Source organism: Sinohyriopsis cumingii, chromosome 14, assembly GCF_028554795.1.
Source record: "Sinohyriopsis cumingii isolate HCF-2022 chromosome 14, ASM2855479v2, whole genome shotgun sequence".
In the NCBI taxonomy this organism is placed as follows: Eukaryota; Metazoa; Mollusca; class Bivalvia; order Unionida; family Unionidae; genus Sinohyriopsis; species Sinohyriopsis cumingii.
Window position 1 is genome coordinate 11,390,848 of NC_142974.1, and position 19,412 is coordinate 11,410,259.

Genomic DNA, 19,412 nt, shown 5'->3' on the forward strand with positions numbered 1-19,412 from the left:
TCTTGTCAATGTTTGTATGTATCCATATTAAGTCATGTTAATGGTAGTGTGTATCTATATTAGGTCTTGTTGATGTTAATGTGTATCCATATTAAGTCATGTTAATGGTAGTGTGTATCCATATTAGGTCTTGTTAATGTTTGTATGTATCCATATTAAGTCATGTTAATGGTAGTGTGTATCCATATTAAGTCTTGTCAATGTTTGTATGTATCCATATTAAGTCATGTTAATTGCAGTGTGTATCCATATTAAGTCTTGTCAATGTTTGTATGTATCCATATTAAGTCTTGTTAATGTTAATGTGTATCCATATTAAGTCATGTTAATGGTAGTGTGTATCCATATTAAGTCTTGTTAATGTTTGTATGTATCCATATTAAGTCTTGTTAATGGTAATGTGTATCTATATTAGGTCTTGTTAATGGTAGTGTGTATCCATATTAAGTCTTGTCAATGTTTATATGTATCCATATTAAGTAATGTTAATGTTAGTGTGTATCCATATTAAGTCGTGTTAATTTTAGTGTGTATCTATATTAGGCCTTGTTAATGTTAATGTGTATCCATATTAAGTCATGTTAATGGTAGTGTGTATCCATATTAGGTCTTGTTAATGTTAGTGTGTATCCGTATTAAGTCATGCTAATGGTAGACTGTATCCATTTTAAGTAATGTTAATGGTAGTCTGTATCCAATTTAAGTAATGTTAATGTTTGTATGTATCCATATTAAGTCATGTTAATGGTAGTGTGTATCCATATTAGGTCTTGTTAATGTTAGTGTGTATCTATATTAAGTAATGTTAATGTTAGTGTGTATCCATGCTAAGTCTTGTTAACGTTTATCTGTATCCATATTAAGTCTTGTCAATGTTTGTATGTATCCATATTAAGTAATGTTAATGGTAGTCTGTATCCATATTAAGTCTTGACAATTTTTGTATGTATTCATATTAAGTCATGTTAATGGTAGTGTGTATCCATATTAGGTCTTGTTAATGTTAGTGTGTATCCTTATTAAGTAATGTTAATGTTAGTGTGTATCCATGCTAAGTCTTGTTAACATTTATCTGTATCCATATTAAGTCATGTTAATGGTAGTGTGCATTGAAAATTAAGCTTGTTAATGTCTCAATGTTGTAAAATAACAGTTATTTAAGAACCAATAGAAAATAATAAAAATATTATTAAAACTAATTACTGCCTATCAGTATAGTGCCAAAATTCCCTAACGTGGACGAGCGGGACGGGCGGGGAGTGAAACAATGACTTGATCATTGACTGATGTCCTATTGCACCCTGTGTTAGATATTCGGACAGTTAGATTGGGTATTCCCCTGTCCATTTGCGCCCCATGTCAGATATTCGGACAGTTAGATGGAGTAATGCACATTTGTCCTTTTCAATCCTGTATTAGATATTGGGACAGTTAGGATGGGTATTCCCACCTCTCCTTTTCCACACTGTGTCAGATATTCGGACAGATAGGTTCGGCATACTACTGACCTTTTCCACTCCGTATCAGATATTTGGACAGTTAGATTGAGTGGCTGTGTGATTTAGATTTTTAACGTAGCTTTAACAATTTTTTTTCAGTCATATCGTTACGATGTCTGCAGTGTGACAGTTTATAGTAATGTATAGCACTGGGGCATCATGCCGCAGACATGTAGTATGATGTCCCACCCAGTCCCATTATCCGGACACCAGGCCGGCCAGTCCTAACACGTACCTCTTAATGCTAAGCGCCAAGCAAGGCAGATGTTAGTACCATATTTTAAGTCTTTGGTATAATTCGGCTGGGGATGAAACCCAGACCTACCGCATCCGAGGCGGACGCTCTAACCACTAGGCCACAGGAGCGGTAGTTAGATTGACAATTCAATAGAAACATAAGACTTCAGATAGATACATAGGGTGGAAAAGGTCTGAAAAAAGTCATATTAGGATAACTTCATCACTATCTTCTTTAGTTCAATTTGTTGTTGTTTTTTTTTTTCTCCTTAAACTTGGGCTTCGGAGAGAGCTGATCAATTGTTTTATGCAGGCGGACATAAAGCGATGCGTCGAAATGGAGTAGACGAAGTTCAACTTTCTAAACAATAGCACAAGAACAAGAAAAAAATGTGAATGGTGTAATGTAAGCATTCAAATTTAAACAATAGACCTGTTCAGCTTCAAATATAAAAACAAACGAACCGAAGACGTTGCGGTACTTCTTCCTCAAGGACAATCTATAGTAAATAAAATTAACAGTAAAACCTAGCCATTGTTATCTTGAAAACAATGGAAAACATCTTCAACTCAATTACGTATACAGCGACAAATATACACTCATATGCCGCATTTACTCTTCTACTTTAATGGTATACAAGTTTAACCTCATGACTACATGTCGTATATTTGTAACTCACTATATAATCTCTATATATCTAGAATTTACACTCATGACTACTTGATTATACATGGCGTGTGTTTGTATAATAACCTCTGTATGCCTAGAATTTAAACTCAATACTGTAACAAGACAACCGGGCTGGATTGCAGATGACAGATATCATACAAAATAATTTTATAACTCCAAAACACTGGATATTACAAACACCAAAGATAGCCCACGACTAAACGATTACATGTATGGAGTTACATACTCCGTCACCAGCACACTTGGCTAACAGTTACACTGGTCAACCAAGCAGTCAGTATTCCAGGTAGTCTCCGACCACCATTCAACTCCTTGGTCAAAAAAGCAATTAGCGCCCACCAATCGGTCAGCACCGCTCAATCATCTGCTACTCGACCAGCAACACTGTTCGCACAGATCTGCGGCTGCTATGGTTCAGCTTTACAGCTGCTTTGGTAAACTTCTATGGTTAGCTTTACAGCTGGTACCACGTCGACTCCGATCAGCTGAAAATACATCTAACACGGTGTACTATGCATGCCACGGGCATATACGATAACACGTATTGATGTTATATACGGTAAGCTATACAAATTACATTATCGGCACGACATTACAAAGCAATAAACAGGTTGAGAAGTGAACCTACCTGCGTCCGATAAAAATATTATGGTACTTAATAAAAAGCAACTTTATCGCTAATATAAATCTCTTGCTAAGTCACAAACAAGAATAGAAAATATTTGCATTATACTACGTAAGCCGAAGCTACATAGACATTATAGAAAAATAAACGTAGCAGTACAAAAGTTATAATTTGTACTCAAGAAATTAATGAATAACTCGCATACCTCTACAGCTGAAGATGTGCAAGTCCTTAAGTAGACCTCTCACTCACAAGACGTTCCGCAATGTGAAGATTTAGTCTTTCGGTGAGACATTTATACAAAGACGTTGCAGCCTTACATCATCTGTACGCTGGAAGTATTCGGTTTTTTGCATCGAAAGCACTTCGCACGTGCGGCATAAGATGAACCGAACTAACTGTTTCGAAATATTGTAAAATGTACATAAATTACCCTCGGGTATCGTTGTACACAAAAAACGAAACCCAAGTACATGTATTTGATAAATAAAGGGATTTACACATTTCCGTTACAATGAATACACGACTATACATGGCGTATATTTGTAACTCACTAAAATAACCTCCATATACCTAGAATTTAAACTCATGACTACGTGACTATACATGGCGTATGTATGTAACTCACTATAATAACCTCCATGTATCTAGAATTTAAACTCACGACTACATGGTCTATATTTGTAACTAACTATAATAACCTCTACATACCTAGAATTTAAACTCATGACTACGTGACTATACATAACCTATATTTGTAACTTGTTACACTGATCTTACATAGAATATACCTTGATTTATGTCGCAGGAATCTTGAGCGACTGTCTACTACAATAAGAATTAATTACTGTGTCGATAAATTGGTGCATTTGCTATATATGAATGCCTTTATCAGCGAATTTGCTGCATCCTTTTTGGGGCTGAGGGAGAATGGGTTAGAATCTCAACTGAGCACAAATTAAAAATTCTCTAAACTGCATGATAATATTCATTCTCCATTTTGAAAACATATTTTATTTTCACTTCATATTGATACTATCTATCTATCTATCTATCTAGCTATATATATATATATATATATATATATATATATATATATATATATATATATATATATATATATATATATATATATATGGCACTATTTAGTTATAGCAGTGTCAAAGTACTGGAAAACAGAGTATTACGATGATAACCAGATTTGTTTTATAATGCAACATCTTTTTTTTAGACATGCTTTAAATCAAATGATTCATACAGGAATGATAAGTGAATGTGTACTGATCGCAAAAATAAATAGTGAGAAAAAGAGAAATACAAGCAGATTCATCCCAATTAAGGAACACAGTAATTGTGTCAGTGGCTTACAACGGATCAATGGAGCCGGTACCGTTCAATAAAGGACACATTGCCAGCTAATGCAACTAATTATTGGACAGACAAATACGAATCCATAGTTTGAGAATCTTTCTGCTACATAGAAAGGTTCCGATAGATGAAGGTATTAGTGTTATGTCAAAACGATAAATAGCATTAAATCTGTATCGTAGGTAAACAGGTACAAAACAGTACAGCTGTTACACAGTTTGTTTGGATAGTGTCAGACTTTCTTTTTTTTAAAAATAAAACACTAATTAAGCCATTAAATTGAAGACGGAAAGGTGACCAGAGCGATGGCAATATCATGGTAAAATTTGAACAGTACATCATATATTCAAACGTCAAAGTAGATTGTGCTATTAGAGGCGACATTATCAATATTGTACCATGTGAGAAGGTGGTGAAAACAATATTATTGATGGATATAACTGTGACTCCTGCAAACAAATGTAAATTTCTACCATCATTGTCGATTTTACAATCAGAGGTATTCCAAAGACTATTAGGCAACTTAATCAAATACCACATCAAATACCATTTAATACAACGCCAGTACCATTTAATACCACATGAAATTGTAGAGAGCACACAAAATATAAAGTTGGCTAAGATTATACGAAGAAGAAGGATTAGGATGAAGATATTTCTACTTGGAGATTGTAACTGCCGCAAAATGTTGTCGGACACTAAGCATCTCTGCCGCCCATCCCTAGTACGATGACAGATAACCATTTAGTAAAGTCAAAGGACAAGGCCAGTGCCATTTAGTAAAGTCAAAGGACAAGGCCAGTGCTATTTAGTAAAGTCAAAAGACAAGGCCAGTGCCATTTAGTAAAGTCAGAGGACAACGCAGTGCCATTTAGTAAAGTCAAAGGACAAGGCCAGTGCCATTTAGTAAAGTCAGAGGACAACGCAGTGCCATTCAGTAAAGTCAAAGGACAAGGCCAGTGCCATTTAGTAAAGTCAGAGGACAACGCAGTGCCATTCAGTAAAGTCAAAGGACAAGGCCAGTGCCATTTAGTAAAGTCAGAAGACAAAGCCAGTGCCATTTAGTAAAGTCAGAGGACAACGCAGTGCCATTCAGTAAAGTCAAAGGACAAGGCCAGTGCCATTTAGTAAAGTCAGAGGACAACGCAGTGCCATTCAGTAAAGTCAAAGGACAAGGCCAGTGCCATTTAGTAAAGTCAGAGGACAACGCAGTGCCATTCAGTAAAGTCAAAGGACAAGGCCAGTGCCATTTAGTAAAGTCAGAAGACAAAGCCAGTGCCATTTAGTAAAGTCAGAGGACAACGCAGTGCCATTTAGTAAAGTCAAAGGACAAGGCCAGTGCCATTTAGTAAAGTCAGAGGACAACGCAGTGTCATTCAGTAAAGTCAAAAGACAAGGCCAGTGCCATTTAGTAAAGTCAGAGGACAACGCAGTGCCATTCAGTAAAGTCAAAGGACAACGTCAGTGCCATTTAGTAAAGTCAGAAGACAAAGCCAGTGCCATTTAGTAAAGTCAGAGGACAACGCAGTGCCATTCAGTAAAGTCAAAGGACAACGTCAGTGCCATTTAGTAAAGTCAGAAGACAAAGCCAGTGCCATATAATAAAGTCAAAGTATAACGCGAGTGCCATTTAGTAAAGGACAACGCCAGTGCCATCTAGTAAAATCAAAGGACAACGTCAGTGCCATTTAATAAAGTCAAAGGACAACGCAAGTGCCATTTAGTAAAGTCAAAAGACAAAACCAGTGCCACTTAGTAAAGTCAAAGGACAAGGCCAGTGCCATTTAGTAAAGTCAAAGGACAAGGCCAGTGCAGAGATAAAATCTGACCATGAAATAAACTGTTCTTAATTTTTATTTTCATGTTTGTTAGGGACAGAAGGTTTAACGTTTGGCATAGATAATGTACCACTTGCTATTTTATAGGCCTCATTTACGTCTTTGATGACATAAAAATCAAATAAGAAACCTAATAATACTAACGAAAATTGCAATTTAAGGAGTATTCCCAGTCAACGAAATTATGACTACCAATAACTTCAGGCAAGGTACTGCTGCGTTTTGGCAACCAAACTAATAATCATTGTTTTCGTGTGTGTATGTTATACATACATACATATATATACTTTGATTTGCTTTTGTTGCTTGTTGTTGATTGTTTTTACTGCCTTAATTTGAGCCACCTCTGTCTTTAAATCCGTAGCGGTGTCTTTGTACCCGCTGGCGCATTTTTGGACTGGTTTAGTATATTTTAATTTCTTCATTAGCATGTTTAGTGTGTTTTTCTATCTTTCATCTCTGAATTTATTACATTGTCGACCGACACTTTCACATGTCCAACACTACTGAAGTGTGGGTTTTTATTAAATGGTTGCGTAACATTTTTATGTGTACTGGTCATGAGAGACGTTTCGATGAATACTTAAAATATGATGTTTGTTTAATGTACTTAATACACATGTTGTAAAGAACTTTATAAGCCATGAGAAACTAGTTACGGCTAACTCTTCATGGGAATGGTAAACATGATAGAGCATTTTACCACAGACTGTCAATATAGCTGTTTTTGATTGTTGTTGTTGTTGTAGGGATTAACGCCATTTTTCAGCACACGATAGGCTATACATGGCGGCCAGTATCAATGGTGGAGGAAGAACCCGAGAATACCCGGGTAAGAACCACCGACCCTCGAGAAGCTACTGGCAAGCTTTCTCACATTGGCCGAATCCGAGACTCGAACCTACGCAGACAGAGATGAGATGGCAGTGATCCGTAACGGAGAACGCTTTAGACCACTCGGCCACTCGGGGCTCCAGCTGCTTTTGATGTTATTATGGTAGTTCTGTTTGTTAATTTCCAATTCAATCGATAGTAACTAACAATTACGCCAGTAACTCACCAGTAGTTCTTAGTAAGCAGAATATAAATATTTTAAAATTGTTTTAAAATATTTTGACTTACATCCTGTGTAAACGGTTTTGATCGGAAAGGCAATGATTCATCATAACTGTCCATTTGAGATTAATTTCTATTTCTATTCTGCACCCACATCATTCATGACTGTACGTGATATGGAAGTTTGTTTTCTAATTTAATTTAAATAAGACACAAAAAGGGATGACTTGGTCGTTTGCATTGTGTCAAATTACTATTACAGGCATCTTGGTCATTTCTCAGAACTTATTAACAGCACACCCTTTCAGGGTCCAAGTCTATGTCACTTCAAATTTATGATCTGTCACTGAAGTAAAAGATGCGTCTGCATGGTCAAAATAATTTATAATTTCTGTTGATTTCATTGAACTTAAAAACTCGTGTGCAAACAAAATATGTCATATCATGACGAAAACTAGTTCGCGCTGTTTATTCGAAATACAGATTTAATTTTATTTCATTTAATTTGTAATTATATACTTTTCTGAAAAATAATTATGTGAGCATCCACCGTCACCGAAGTAGATAGCCACTCTAGCAAAATGCAATCTTTATTTTTACAAATGATAAATAAAAAGTCATTTTTTCTATGGTTTTCCGAGTGACTTTGTGTTTTGTCGATTTTTATTGCGGTATATGTCCAGTTCGTATGAAATAAATCAGCTTCAGAGTGTCCACCCTTCTAAAATTGTATTTCTCCTGCAAAACCTGTTCGTTTAGCGTGAAAAGAATTTGTCCATCTATGCCGTTTTCTTCGAACAATGTCACATATCGTTCCAGCTTTAACTTCTTGAGTAAACTTGAAACGTCGGTCACCGTTATTATTGTTTCTCCACGGTACATTAAAGGAATCTGACTGTCGTCGATTCTATTATAACAGGATACAGATCTATTCGTCAAACGTAACGTTGAATTATTTTGAAGACCTGTGTTTGTCTCACCGTACAAACCATCATCCTCTGTCGTTGAGTTACAATACGATAATGCTGTATAGGTTTCGGGCATTGACAAGGAACCACGTGACAGAAACAACTTGCTAATTTGTCTTCTAATTCTTCGTAGAGGTTGTTGTTTACGGAGGGTTGACTTCTTGTTATATAGTCTTATACCTGAAATATAACGAAAAGTTCGATAATGCAATTCAAATATAACATGTTATCTTAAAATGTTGATATCTACTACCAAGCAGTACTTGCAATACGAAGTGCATTATATCGGTGTTCCAAACTTCATATAGTCAATTACATACCCGGTCGTAGATGTAAATAGGTCATACTAATTTCCCTAAATAGGTGATACTAATTTCCCTAAAGTACATATCCATTATAGATTAGCTGCATATACGATCATATTATATACAGGCTTTAGTAATGCACGTGTAATGTGTGAACCGCATTAGTACTATTTGCGAATACAATGCCTGTGGATTAGTTGGGAAAAGGCAGTTTTTTGCCAATGTTCTAGATGGACTTTTTTCTTTTAAATGCTGAACATTCTACCCAAAATGTTAAAAAGTATGTAATGTGGGCATGTTAACTGGGGAGACCTAGGGCCGCGGTTTTTATTTCTCACGTACTGCTGCGTGCTTTCAGCGTTTTTTAAAAATATTTTATATACAATTATTTGGTCATAAAGCTGAGCTTCAGTATATTTTTCTGGAACTTTTCACGACCCAGAGGCGGCATAATCGATGGTGAGCCGCCAGTAAGTCAGAGCGAACAATCTGTTATGCATCAGGTACGATCCTAAGAGCCAAATATTTGTATGGCTTATACGAACAATCTCTAGGACTCGATCATGACACATGTAGTGCCTACGGGCGGCTTCTATTGGCTGGTTATTGTTGTTGTTGTTGTTGTAGAGTTTAACGCCATTTTCAGCACAAGATAGGCTATACATGGCGGCCAGTATAAATGTCGAAAGAAGAACCCAGGAAAACCCCGGTAAGAACCACAGACCAACGAGAAGCTAGTGGCAAGCTTTCTCGCATACCCACACTGGCCGAACGCGAGACTCGAACCCAGACAGACAGACGTGAGATGGGAATGATGAGCGCTTTAGACTACTCGGCCACTCGGGGCCCCTCCACTGGCTGGAAGAAACCGTGACGGAGCAGCTCATTGGACAGCTTGCAGGCATTCCTGCTGATGCGCCCATGGGTTGTTTCCTCGACGTCAACATCGAGAAGCACTTAAGCCGCACGAGTTCTTTACTCAGCCGCAGTGAAAACACTGCATCCATCCAGTAAGCATACTCCATAGAGCGTTCTTCCACGGCCACGACAAAATTCATCCGGATAGCCCCACGGAGCTTGCTTGTGGTAAAGAGGGGTCAGTAAAGAACGAATAGAAGATTAGATCGATTGAAGAAAATGGATGACATTTTGCGGTATCACATATTTTACCTCGGTTTATTTATTTTACTTGAGAAATGCACAAATACCGACCTTGGTAATTTTGCACATAATTTATTAGCAATTTCTACTTTATTTATATTCTCATATTAAAGAAAACTTTAAAGTAGGCCAATATACCGGAAGGTCCATATCGATGATTAAAGCTGATACAGGACACTACGGTTTCATCCAGTTCCGTACAATACTTGGACCACTCTTCGTCCGTACGACCATGTATCCCTAACACCAAAGCAACTGTCATCCCTTCGCTGTTCAATGGAACAGACACTATTCTCATGTTGAGACAACCTGGAAGAAAAACTCTAAACAGGAACAAAGAATTTATATCCAAGGATAAGATTGTAGTCATTGTCTACGTAGTAGTGATTATAGTAGTATTAGTACTTTTATTTGTGTGTTTCTGGTGTACTAGTGGTTCTATTTATGTCGTGTTTGTGAACAATTATTAGTAATATTAGCGGCGATGGAGTTACGCAGAAAGCAAGCTGTTGCAGTAGAAAGTAGTAGGAGAAAATGAACAAATAGTAGCGGAAATCACGTGTTTGTGGTGTTGGCAGTAGCAAAGAAATGACTATTAATACTTCTGGGACTGTTGCTAATAGTAGTAGCAGTAGTAGTAGCCACCACAAAAACCTGTGATTGAGAACACGGTGCTTCAGTGAACCGGGAAAGGGTAAACCTGACGGCAAGAAATCAAAGAACGGATGTTTACTACATTTTTCAGCTATATACTGTTTCTGTCAAAACTTGGTTTGATGACGATGAATTATACAGTGGATCTAGTTTGTACGTACAGACTTTCAGGCAAATATTTTGACGCAAAATTAAAGATCAAAATGTTGAAACTGATCATAATTTTATATTGTACCACCCATTTTGCTGTTAAAACCATATTTTCTAATGAAAAACAGCAATGCTTCAGTAACATGAAAGGTGTGGGATTGATTGCCACAATAGCATTAGACACCGGATTGGCTATCAAGGTGTGTCAGTAGCACAGATTTGCTGTGATGATATATAGGTGGGTCTGATTGTCTATCATGATGCGTCACTGGGCAAGGCAACGTACTCTACTTGCCCTACCCAATATAACCTTCAAAGTGTTTTTGTACCGTCAAACAACACCGACACCACCAACAACATTAAAATGCCATCCATATTTTATTAGTCACGGTGTCATCACAAACTCGTAATCAGTAGTACAGGAGTTGTATATTGTAGAACGCATGCTGTTGGTTCTGAATATTTGCTTACAAAATGGAGAACAAAGCAAAGGTACAATAAATTCCATGTGGCCGAAAACCAAGATGTACTATAAATTCCAAGTGGCCCAGAAACTAAATCTACAATAAATTCCAAGTGGCCCAGAAACCAAATCTACAATAAATTCCAAGTGGCATAGAAACCAAATATACAATAAATTGCAAGTGGTCTCGAAACTAAATCTACAATAAATTCCAAGTCGTCTAGAAACTAAATCTACAATAAATTTCAAATGGCATAGAAACTAAATCTACAATAAAGTCCAAGTCGTCTAGAAACTAAATTTACAATAAATTTCAAATGGCTTAGAAACCAAATGAACAAGAAATTCCAAGCGGTCTAGAAACTAAATCTACAATAAATTCCAAGTGGCCTAGAAATCAAATCTACAATAAATTCCAAGTGGCCTAGAAATCAAATGTACAATAAATTCCTAGTGGCCTAGAGATCAAATCTACAATAAATTCCAAGTGGCGTAGAAACCAAATGTACAATAAGTTCCAAGTGGCCTATAAACTAAATCTACAATAAATTTCAAATGGCCTAGAAACCTAATGTACAATAAATTCCTAGTGGCATAGAAATCAAATGTACAATAAATTCCTAGTGGCCTAGAGATCAAATCTACAATAAATTCCAAGTGGCGTAGAAACCAAATGTACAATAAGTTCCAAGTGGCCTATAAACTAAATCTACAATAAATTTCAAATGGCCTAGAAACCTAATGTACAATAAATTCCTAGTGGCATAGAAATCAAATGTACAATAAATTCGAAGTGGCGTAGAAACCAAATGTACAATACATTCCAAGTGGCCTAGAAACTAAATCTACAATAAATTTCAAATGGCCTAGAAACCAAATCTACAATTAATTCAGACCTTGAGAGATGTTGCAGGGTCATGTTTACATAAACGTAAACCGAACAAATACTGATTACTAATGCAAGATTTAGATGAAACAAAACTAGTCAAAAACAATATCACTAACATTGAACTCTCAAATTATGTACTACTATGTTCTCTTTCCAGTATCGTTCGTGAGGTCATAATGTTTCCGTATCCTTACATTGAACATCTGCAACCAAAATAGAATTATGAGTGACCTATTAGTGTACTTCTTATTACTGCACCACACCGTAACATACTTAAAATGCAATCCTGTTGGTAACTAATCTGAACTAATGAGGGAGATTTTGTTTAACTCAGACAAGTTAATATATGTAGAGGATGGCATCGATTTAAAACCTTCCTCTATTCTCATCATAATGTTTATTATTCACTCAATAAATACATTTCAAACTGTCCCACATTATTTTTCAAAATATTTATAATTAATCCTATCATGTAATCGATTTAAGCTTACTGCTAATTCATCAATCTTTATGTGCAATTTTTTTCTACCTGCAATAATCTCTCTTCGTTGTATGACCCAAACGACGTATAAGCTTATTTGATTCTAAATCCCGATCAGATGAAACTCAGGCAAGCCACTAATCTTACCGCCAACATATCCATCGTCTTACATATGCACTGCAATTGTTTAACATAAAAAGTGTTACCTAAACCGTGTTTAATTTTTCTTAATTTTCTACATTATGATCAATGTATAAACTCGGGTCAAACGAGAAAACCATGTAGAGTGATTCGCAAATCTCACAGAGCTATTATTGTCAGGACTAGCGATTGTGGTATCACATCCAACGTAACGACGTATTTGCAAGTTAATCAGCTTATTATGCTCTTGGGTCTCTTGACTGACTATATAGCAGGTGTCAAGGCTTTACTTCTATTTGCTTTTTTATGAAACCTCGTTTTCGTCAATGCAAAGCAGAGATTATCTCCTCTCTTTCTCATCCTCCAGTGAAGACGAAGCTTCTGTACTATTATATACTCTCTCTATCTCTATCTCTCTCTCTCTCTCTGCCTCTCTCTCTGCCCCTCCCCCTCTCTCTCTCTGCCCCGCCTCTCTTTCTCTCTCTGCCCCCCCTCTGCCTCTCTCTCTCTCTCTCTCTCTCTGCCCCCCTCTCTCTCTCTGCCTCTCTCTCTCTCTCTCTCTCTCTGCCCCCCCCCATCTCTCGCTCTCTCTCTCTCTCTCTCTCTCTCTCTCTTTCTCTCTCTCTCTCTCTCTCTCTCTCTCTCTCTCTCTCTCTCATCAGACGCGAATACATGTGATGTGACTGACCAGTTGTAGAGCTTTAAAACTAAATAGGAAACAGCTGACATCTGTTATCTGCATATTAGTAGTGTATAAAACGTGCAAACTAACAAAACCAGGGTTCGATGCATTTACAAACAGTGCAAACTAACGAAATGCGGGTTAGATACAGTGTACAAAATGTGCCAACGAACAAAATGATGGTCGGATGGAGTTTACAAACTGATCAAACAACCAAAGTGATGATTGGATGCTGTGTGTAAATTGTGCAACAAAAAGAACAAACAAAGGGCTGAATGGAATGTAAGGGCTAGGTCACCTAAGACCAGAAGAAAATACAGCATGTGAATGTAACACGATTGTTCAAATTAACTCTTTTGAATCAACATGCAAAGTTGAAAATGCATACAAGACTGATGAATGACATTTCACCTTATTGAATTTATATTTGAATTGTTCAAGATATTAAATTCCTCAATTTATTTATATGACGATAATGTGAGTGAACGATCGAAGACATTTTGTGCTAACGATTAATACTTTACCACGGGAATGCAGCATTTGTATGAAAAATACGAAAAAGCAAAAATCATAAAAGATCAAAGGTTTATATGTTGAAAGATTTCACCTATATGCTATCATTTCATATGAATGTTTAATCTTAACAGAAATACTAAGATATGCGCGAATGTTAAAAACGATGTTTAGCATAGCACGTTGCCAACGGTTAAAGTAAAACTAAATGTTTAACACAGCACGTTGCCAATGGCTTAAAGTAAAACACGACCTTTAGCGTAGCACATTGCCAATGACTGAAAGTAAAACACGATCTTTAGCGTAACACATTGTCAACGGTTGAAAGTAAAACACGTTCGTTAGCGTAGCACATTGCCAACGACTGAAAGTAAAACACGATCTTTAGTGTAGCACATTGCCAACGACTGAAAGTAACACACGATCTTTAGCGTAGCACATTGCCAACGACTGAAAGTAAAACACGATCTTTAGCGTAGCACATTGCCAACGACTGAAAGTAAAACACGACCTTTAGCGTATCACATTGCCAACGACTGAAAGTAAAACACGACCTTTAGCGTATCACATTGCCAACGACTGAAAGTAAAACACGATCTTTAGCGTAACACATTGTCAACGGTTGAAAGTAAAATACGGTCGTTAGCGTAGCACATTGCCAACGGTTGAATGTAAAACACGATCTTTAGCGTAGCACATTGCCAACGACTGAAAGAAAAACACGATCTTTAGCGTAACACATTGCCAACGACTGAAAGTAAAACACGACCTTTAGCGTATCACATTGCCAACGACTGAAAGTAAAACACGACCTTTAGCGTATCACATTGCCAACGACTGAAAGTAAAACACGATCTTTAGCGTAAAACATTGTCAACGGTTGAAAGTAAAACACGGTCGTTAGCGTAGCACATTGCCAACGGTTGAATGTAAAACACGATCTTTAGCGTAGCACATTGCCAACGACTGAGAGCAAAACACGATCTTTAGCGTAACACATTGTCAACGACTGAAAGTAACACACGATCTTTAGTGTAGCACATTGCCAACGACTGAAAGTAAAACACGATCTTTAGCGTAGCACATTGCCAACGACTGAAAGTAAAACATGACCTTTAGTGTAGCACATTGCCAACGACTGAAAGTAAAACACGATCTTTAGCGTAACACATTGTCAACGGTTGAAAGTAAAGCATGGCCGTTAGCGTAGTACATTGTCAACGGTTGAAAGTAAAACATGGTCGTTAGCATAGCACATTGTCAACGGTTGAAAGTAAAACACGATCTTTAGCGTAACACATTGCCAACGGTTAAAAATAAAACACGATCTTTAGTGTAGCACATTGGCAACGGCTGAAAGTAAAACAAGACATTTAAGCAGAGCACTTTACCAATTGTTAAAATATACAAAGGGTTTGAGCGATGGCAACATGTTCAAGAGATAAGAAGTTTAAAGTGAAACTAAAAAGGCTGAAACAGAGGTTAATAGGGAGTAATAGAGAGTAACATAATAATAGAGAGTAACAGAGAGTAACAGAGTCATAGAGAGTAATATAGAGCAATAGAGAGTAACAGAGAGTAATAGAGCAACAAAGTAAGAACATAGAGTAAACAAAGATGTTAAGACGAGTCGCGCAAGGCGTGCAACGATAGAAACAGATTCAGCTCACAAAGAAGACTCACGCTATCTTCTCGTATAATCTTTGCTAAAGGAAGCCATATAAACCTCTATAGTTTATTTTCTTTGTTTTACACGCTCGCAAAACAAAACATGTACAAACAATAAAGAAAATAAAGTGAAAGTACAATTTGAATTCAAAGTCATACTTAGGGAGATAATGGCAGGGTATGTGTGTGTGTGAGATTTCGATTTTTAACGTAGCTTTAACAATCTTTCAGTCGTTTCGCTACGATGTTTGCAGTGTGTCAGTTTGTAATGATGTCTAGCACGGGCATCATGCCGCAGACATGTAACATGATTTTCCACCGAGTCACATTATCATGACACCAGGCCGACCAGTCCTAACACTAACCTCCTAATGCTGAACGCCGAGGGAGGCAGCTGTTAGTACCATTTTTATAAGTCTTTGGTATGACTCGGCTAGGGTTTGAACCTGCGACCTCCCGCATCCGAGGTAGACGCTCTAACCACTAGGCCACCGGAGCGGTATGGCAGGGTAGGAGATGAAGGGTAGAAGGGTAGAAGATATATATATACATACATACATACATACATACATACATACATACATACATATATATATATATATATATATATATATATATATATATATATATATATATATATATATATATATATATATATAGATACATATATATATAATATTATAGCACAAGTTTCAGGGTAATCAGGAATAGACTCTAAATGGATAGATTTATCTATCCATCAGTCCACGAGAATAAATCAGGAACTAAACATGATGCTCCATGACTTCAACAAGAAACCAAAATCATGGATAGTACTAAATGTGTTTCAGAAGAATTGAAAAGTTGCATATTTGCGTTGACAAGCTGGATCAAATGAAAGCATAGCTGTATGGATTAAAAATAAAACAGCTTCTTTCAACGTTCATGAAATAGATAACCACTGATTTTTATGTTCAGTAGAGTCATGTCTGAATACACCATCTAAAAAGAGTAAGTGCAGACCATCCATGTACAACATAGATACATAAGTACTCAGGTTCGTGTGATAAATGTCCTAAATATATAGCTGATATAGAAAAACTATTTTATTTTTAAAAATAATTTCATATATCGATGGCAATATATGACCCAAGTCAAGACAAATAAAGCATCCCAAAGAGAGTCTCGATGATTTTAAAAGAAGAATTTGTTGAGACATTAATCATCTTCGATGGTGTGAAAATATATAATTACGTAGGTATTAGGGATTTTCCAAAGTTTGTACCAAGCCAAATTAACAGATATTGGAACCCCAAACTTTAAAACTCTAAATGTGCCCAAATTATTGTCCTACTCTTGATAAATTAAGTGAACACATGCGATTAAGTTATTCTGTAGGAACTACCGATAGCATTGACTTCGTTAAACAATTTATATGGATCAGAAGCTCAATTTTATAAATTTGTTTGTGCAGTGGCAGTGGCAGTGCAAATACTAAGCTGCAACAACACCTATCAATGCTTCGTTGTACTGTAATTTGGTTTGTACTTGTTTATATTGTTCTTGGTTTTGTCTAAGCCACTCTTAAAGCTAAAGGAACGTAAAGACAATGGTCATTGTCCTACTACTGGACGCTATAACTAAGAAACACGATCCTTCCCCATCAAAAATGACCCATTTTGGGGAGATGAGTCAATATAAAAGCGGCACGAATTATGTATGAAAATTTGCAGGTGATCACATACGTGCGATTTGGAACGACAGGGTCTGTACTCGTGGAACACGAAGAATATTCTCCAGGCATTCTTAACTGAAATGATTACTTGAATCTTTTGACCTGAACCCTTCGTGTGCCGATTCATGGCCTGTAATTTGTCACATTTGCCGGAAGGTTAGAATGAACACAAAGAGAGCACACTATAGTAACAGAGGTATGTTTTCCTTCACGTCCGCGTAACTTAAATTTCAAGTGATGGAGACTTTTTTTCAAAAGACATTTCAGAAATGCAATGAACATGCGAACCTTGTTTTGTTGGCGTGGTTTATTCTTTCCTGATGCCCAATTGCATAAGGATTCCCAATCGCACATAGTCCAGCTTGGAAGTAGTAATTGTATGTTTTTGGTGATGGCCTTAGTAATAATGAAGCACCCATAGTAGTAGTAGTAGTAGTAGTAGTAGTTGTAGTAGTAGTAGCAGGTAGTAGTAGTAACCGTAGTAGTAGTAGTAGCAGCAGCAGTAGTAGCAGTACTAGTAGTGGTAGTGCTAGTAATGAAGCACCCATAGTAGTAGTAGTAGTAATAGTAGTAGTAGTTGTAGTAGTAGTAGGTAGTAGTAGTAGTAGCCGTAGTAGTAGTAGTAGCAGCAGCAGTAGTAGCAGTACTAGTAGTGGTAGTACTAGTAGGAGTAGTAATAGTAGTAGTAATAACAGTGCAAGCGATAGTAGAATTTGTGTTTATAATAATAATAATAACAATAATAATAATAATCTTAATAATAATAATAATTATTATTATTATTATTACACTAGCAGTGAAAATAGTATAATTGGTGGTAAAACACAATACTTTCATGTCTTTTTCGATAGCTAAAGCTTTGTTAGAACAAAATAAAAACGTTCTTTGCTTTAATTGAAATCACAGATCCCCTGTTGTACCATCCTCAATGGTATTCCCCAAAAGGCAGATTTCATCATATCCTTTTTTGAGTGTGACCGTGGCAATTCGAGTTGATGTCGTGTCCTCACACTTGTCGGGCTCGTCTAATTGTACTCTCAATGGCAGCTTATGGTTGTCTATGATGTCTGTTAATAATAATGGATTCCACGCTGAAAATAAGAAACATTGAATCATAAAGCAGAGAAGTAGTATAGTGGGATACTTCAGGGTCTATGGAAATCGCAGTAAAAAAGGTCGTAAGACTGTTATGGAATTTAACATGGAATAGCACCTGGGGAATTGAACATGGGTGACGTAACGATGTTCATGTTTCTCTCTATATCCGTCACACACGTTGTTTAAAATCTGGTCAGCTACCATTTGTGTCCCAGCGTAGATATTTCCCATCACGTACTTCCTTTCATTCGTAAATCTCCTGTTATGGCCATCGTGCTAGGTACACTTATCGATAAGCAGATCAAGTGCAGCCATCGTCTTCTTCCCATGGAGGTACAACGCATGCCATATGAATGGTCACTTTTCCACCGGTGATGTCAAATTTTTCTCTCATCTTCTGCACGTCTTCAATAGCCCTTAACAGTTTGGAAGAAGTTAATGCTGCAGGTGTACTAAACCCGAAATATAGAGGCGAGTTCAAACTGTCGTGATACATAGATAGGCTCAAACGACCTCGATCTTTGAATTGGTACTGACGTTCGAGTTCCTCGAACAGTGAGTCAGATAGGTCCGTAATGAAACTTGCTGCTTCCTCGGTTGGTACTTCAGAGGAGAAGTCGTTAAATTACACCATGTAGGTGTAAGTTGTCGTCCTAAAATTTCTCGAAGTAGCTGTCTGAGTCATTTGGATGCTAAAATACTCCTTTATGTCTACTCAATCCTTCCCTTCTTGGACGCACTTTGTTGTGACGGTATGGTGGTGAAAGAGGTCAACGATAATTGTTCCTTCTCTTTTTTCATCTGCGTTGAGTGATTCATCTTTCAGGTCGCTTGTCCTCGCAATGAAGTGTCGTTCGTGGAAGTCGTTCTTTTAATACTTGGTGATATCAGTATGTCCATAAGGTAAAGTCTTGTGGTCTGAAAGTTGCACTGGTTGTACGCAGTTTGTCATGGCGTTAGTAGGCCTACATAAACAACAAAGATGTGGTACTGCATTGGTGATGTGATCGTGAGGCATAGCATCACACCTGAGTTTCTCATTGTACTTGAGTCTTACACTCGATATTTGCAGTTTTAAAGGATTCATCTTTCTTGATTGACGTTGGTAGTTAAAATGAACTATTTGTCTTGGACGTTGTTCCTTTTTATATGTTTACCAATATTGACTTGACCGTAAGGTAAAGTGAAGTGGTTGGGAAGCCGAACTCTCT

The 19,412-nt window shown here is 36.9% G+C and overlaps 1 protein-coding gene across 5 annotated transcripts in view; it reads right to left on the reverse strand.

Moving 5' to 3' along the window:
- Positions 1 to 7,749: 7,749 nt before the first annotated feature.
- LOC149783245 (uncharacterized) overlaps positions 7,750 to 19,412 on the reverse strand; it is a 34,474-nt gene continuing 22,811 nt past the window's right edge. For all 5 annotated transcript variants that reach the window (XM_089931457.1, XM_089931456.1, XM_089931459.1 and 2 more), the window contains 3 exons: positions 18,024 to 18,194; positions 9,887 to 10,057; positions 7,750 to 8,462 (listed from right to left, as the gene is read on the reverse strand). In XM_089931457.1, coding sequence (XP_089787583.1) covers positions 7,978 to 8,462; positions 9,887 to 10,057; positions 18,024 to 18,194 — 827 coding nt within the window. In that variant the 3' untranslated portion in view covers positions 7,750 to 7,977. The remainder of the gene's footprint in view (positions 8,463 to 9,886; positions 10,058 to 18,023; positions 18,195 to 19,412) is intronic.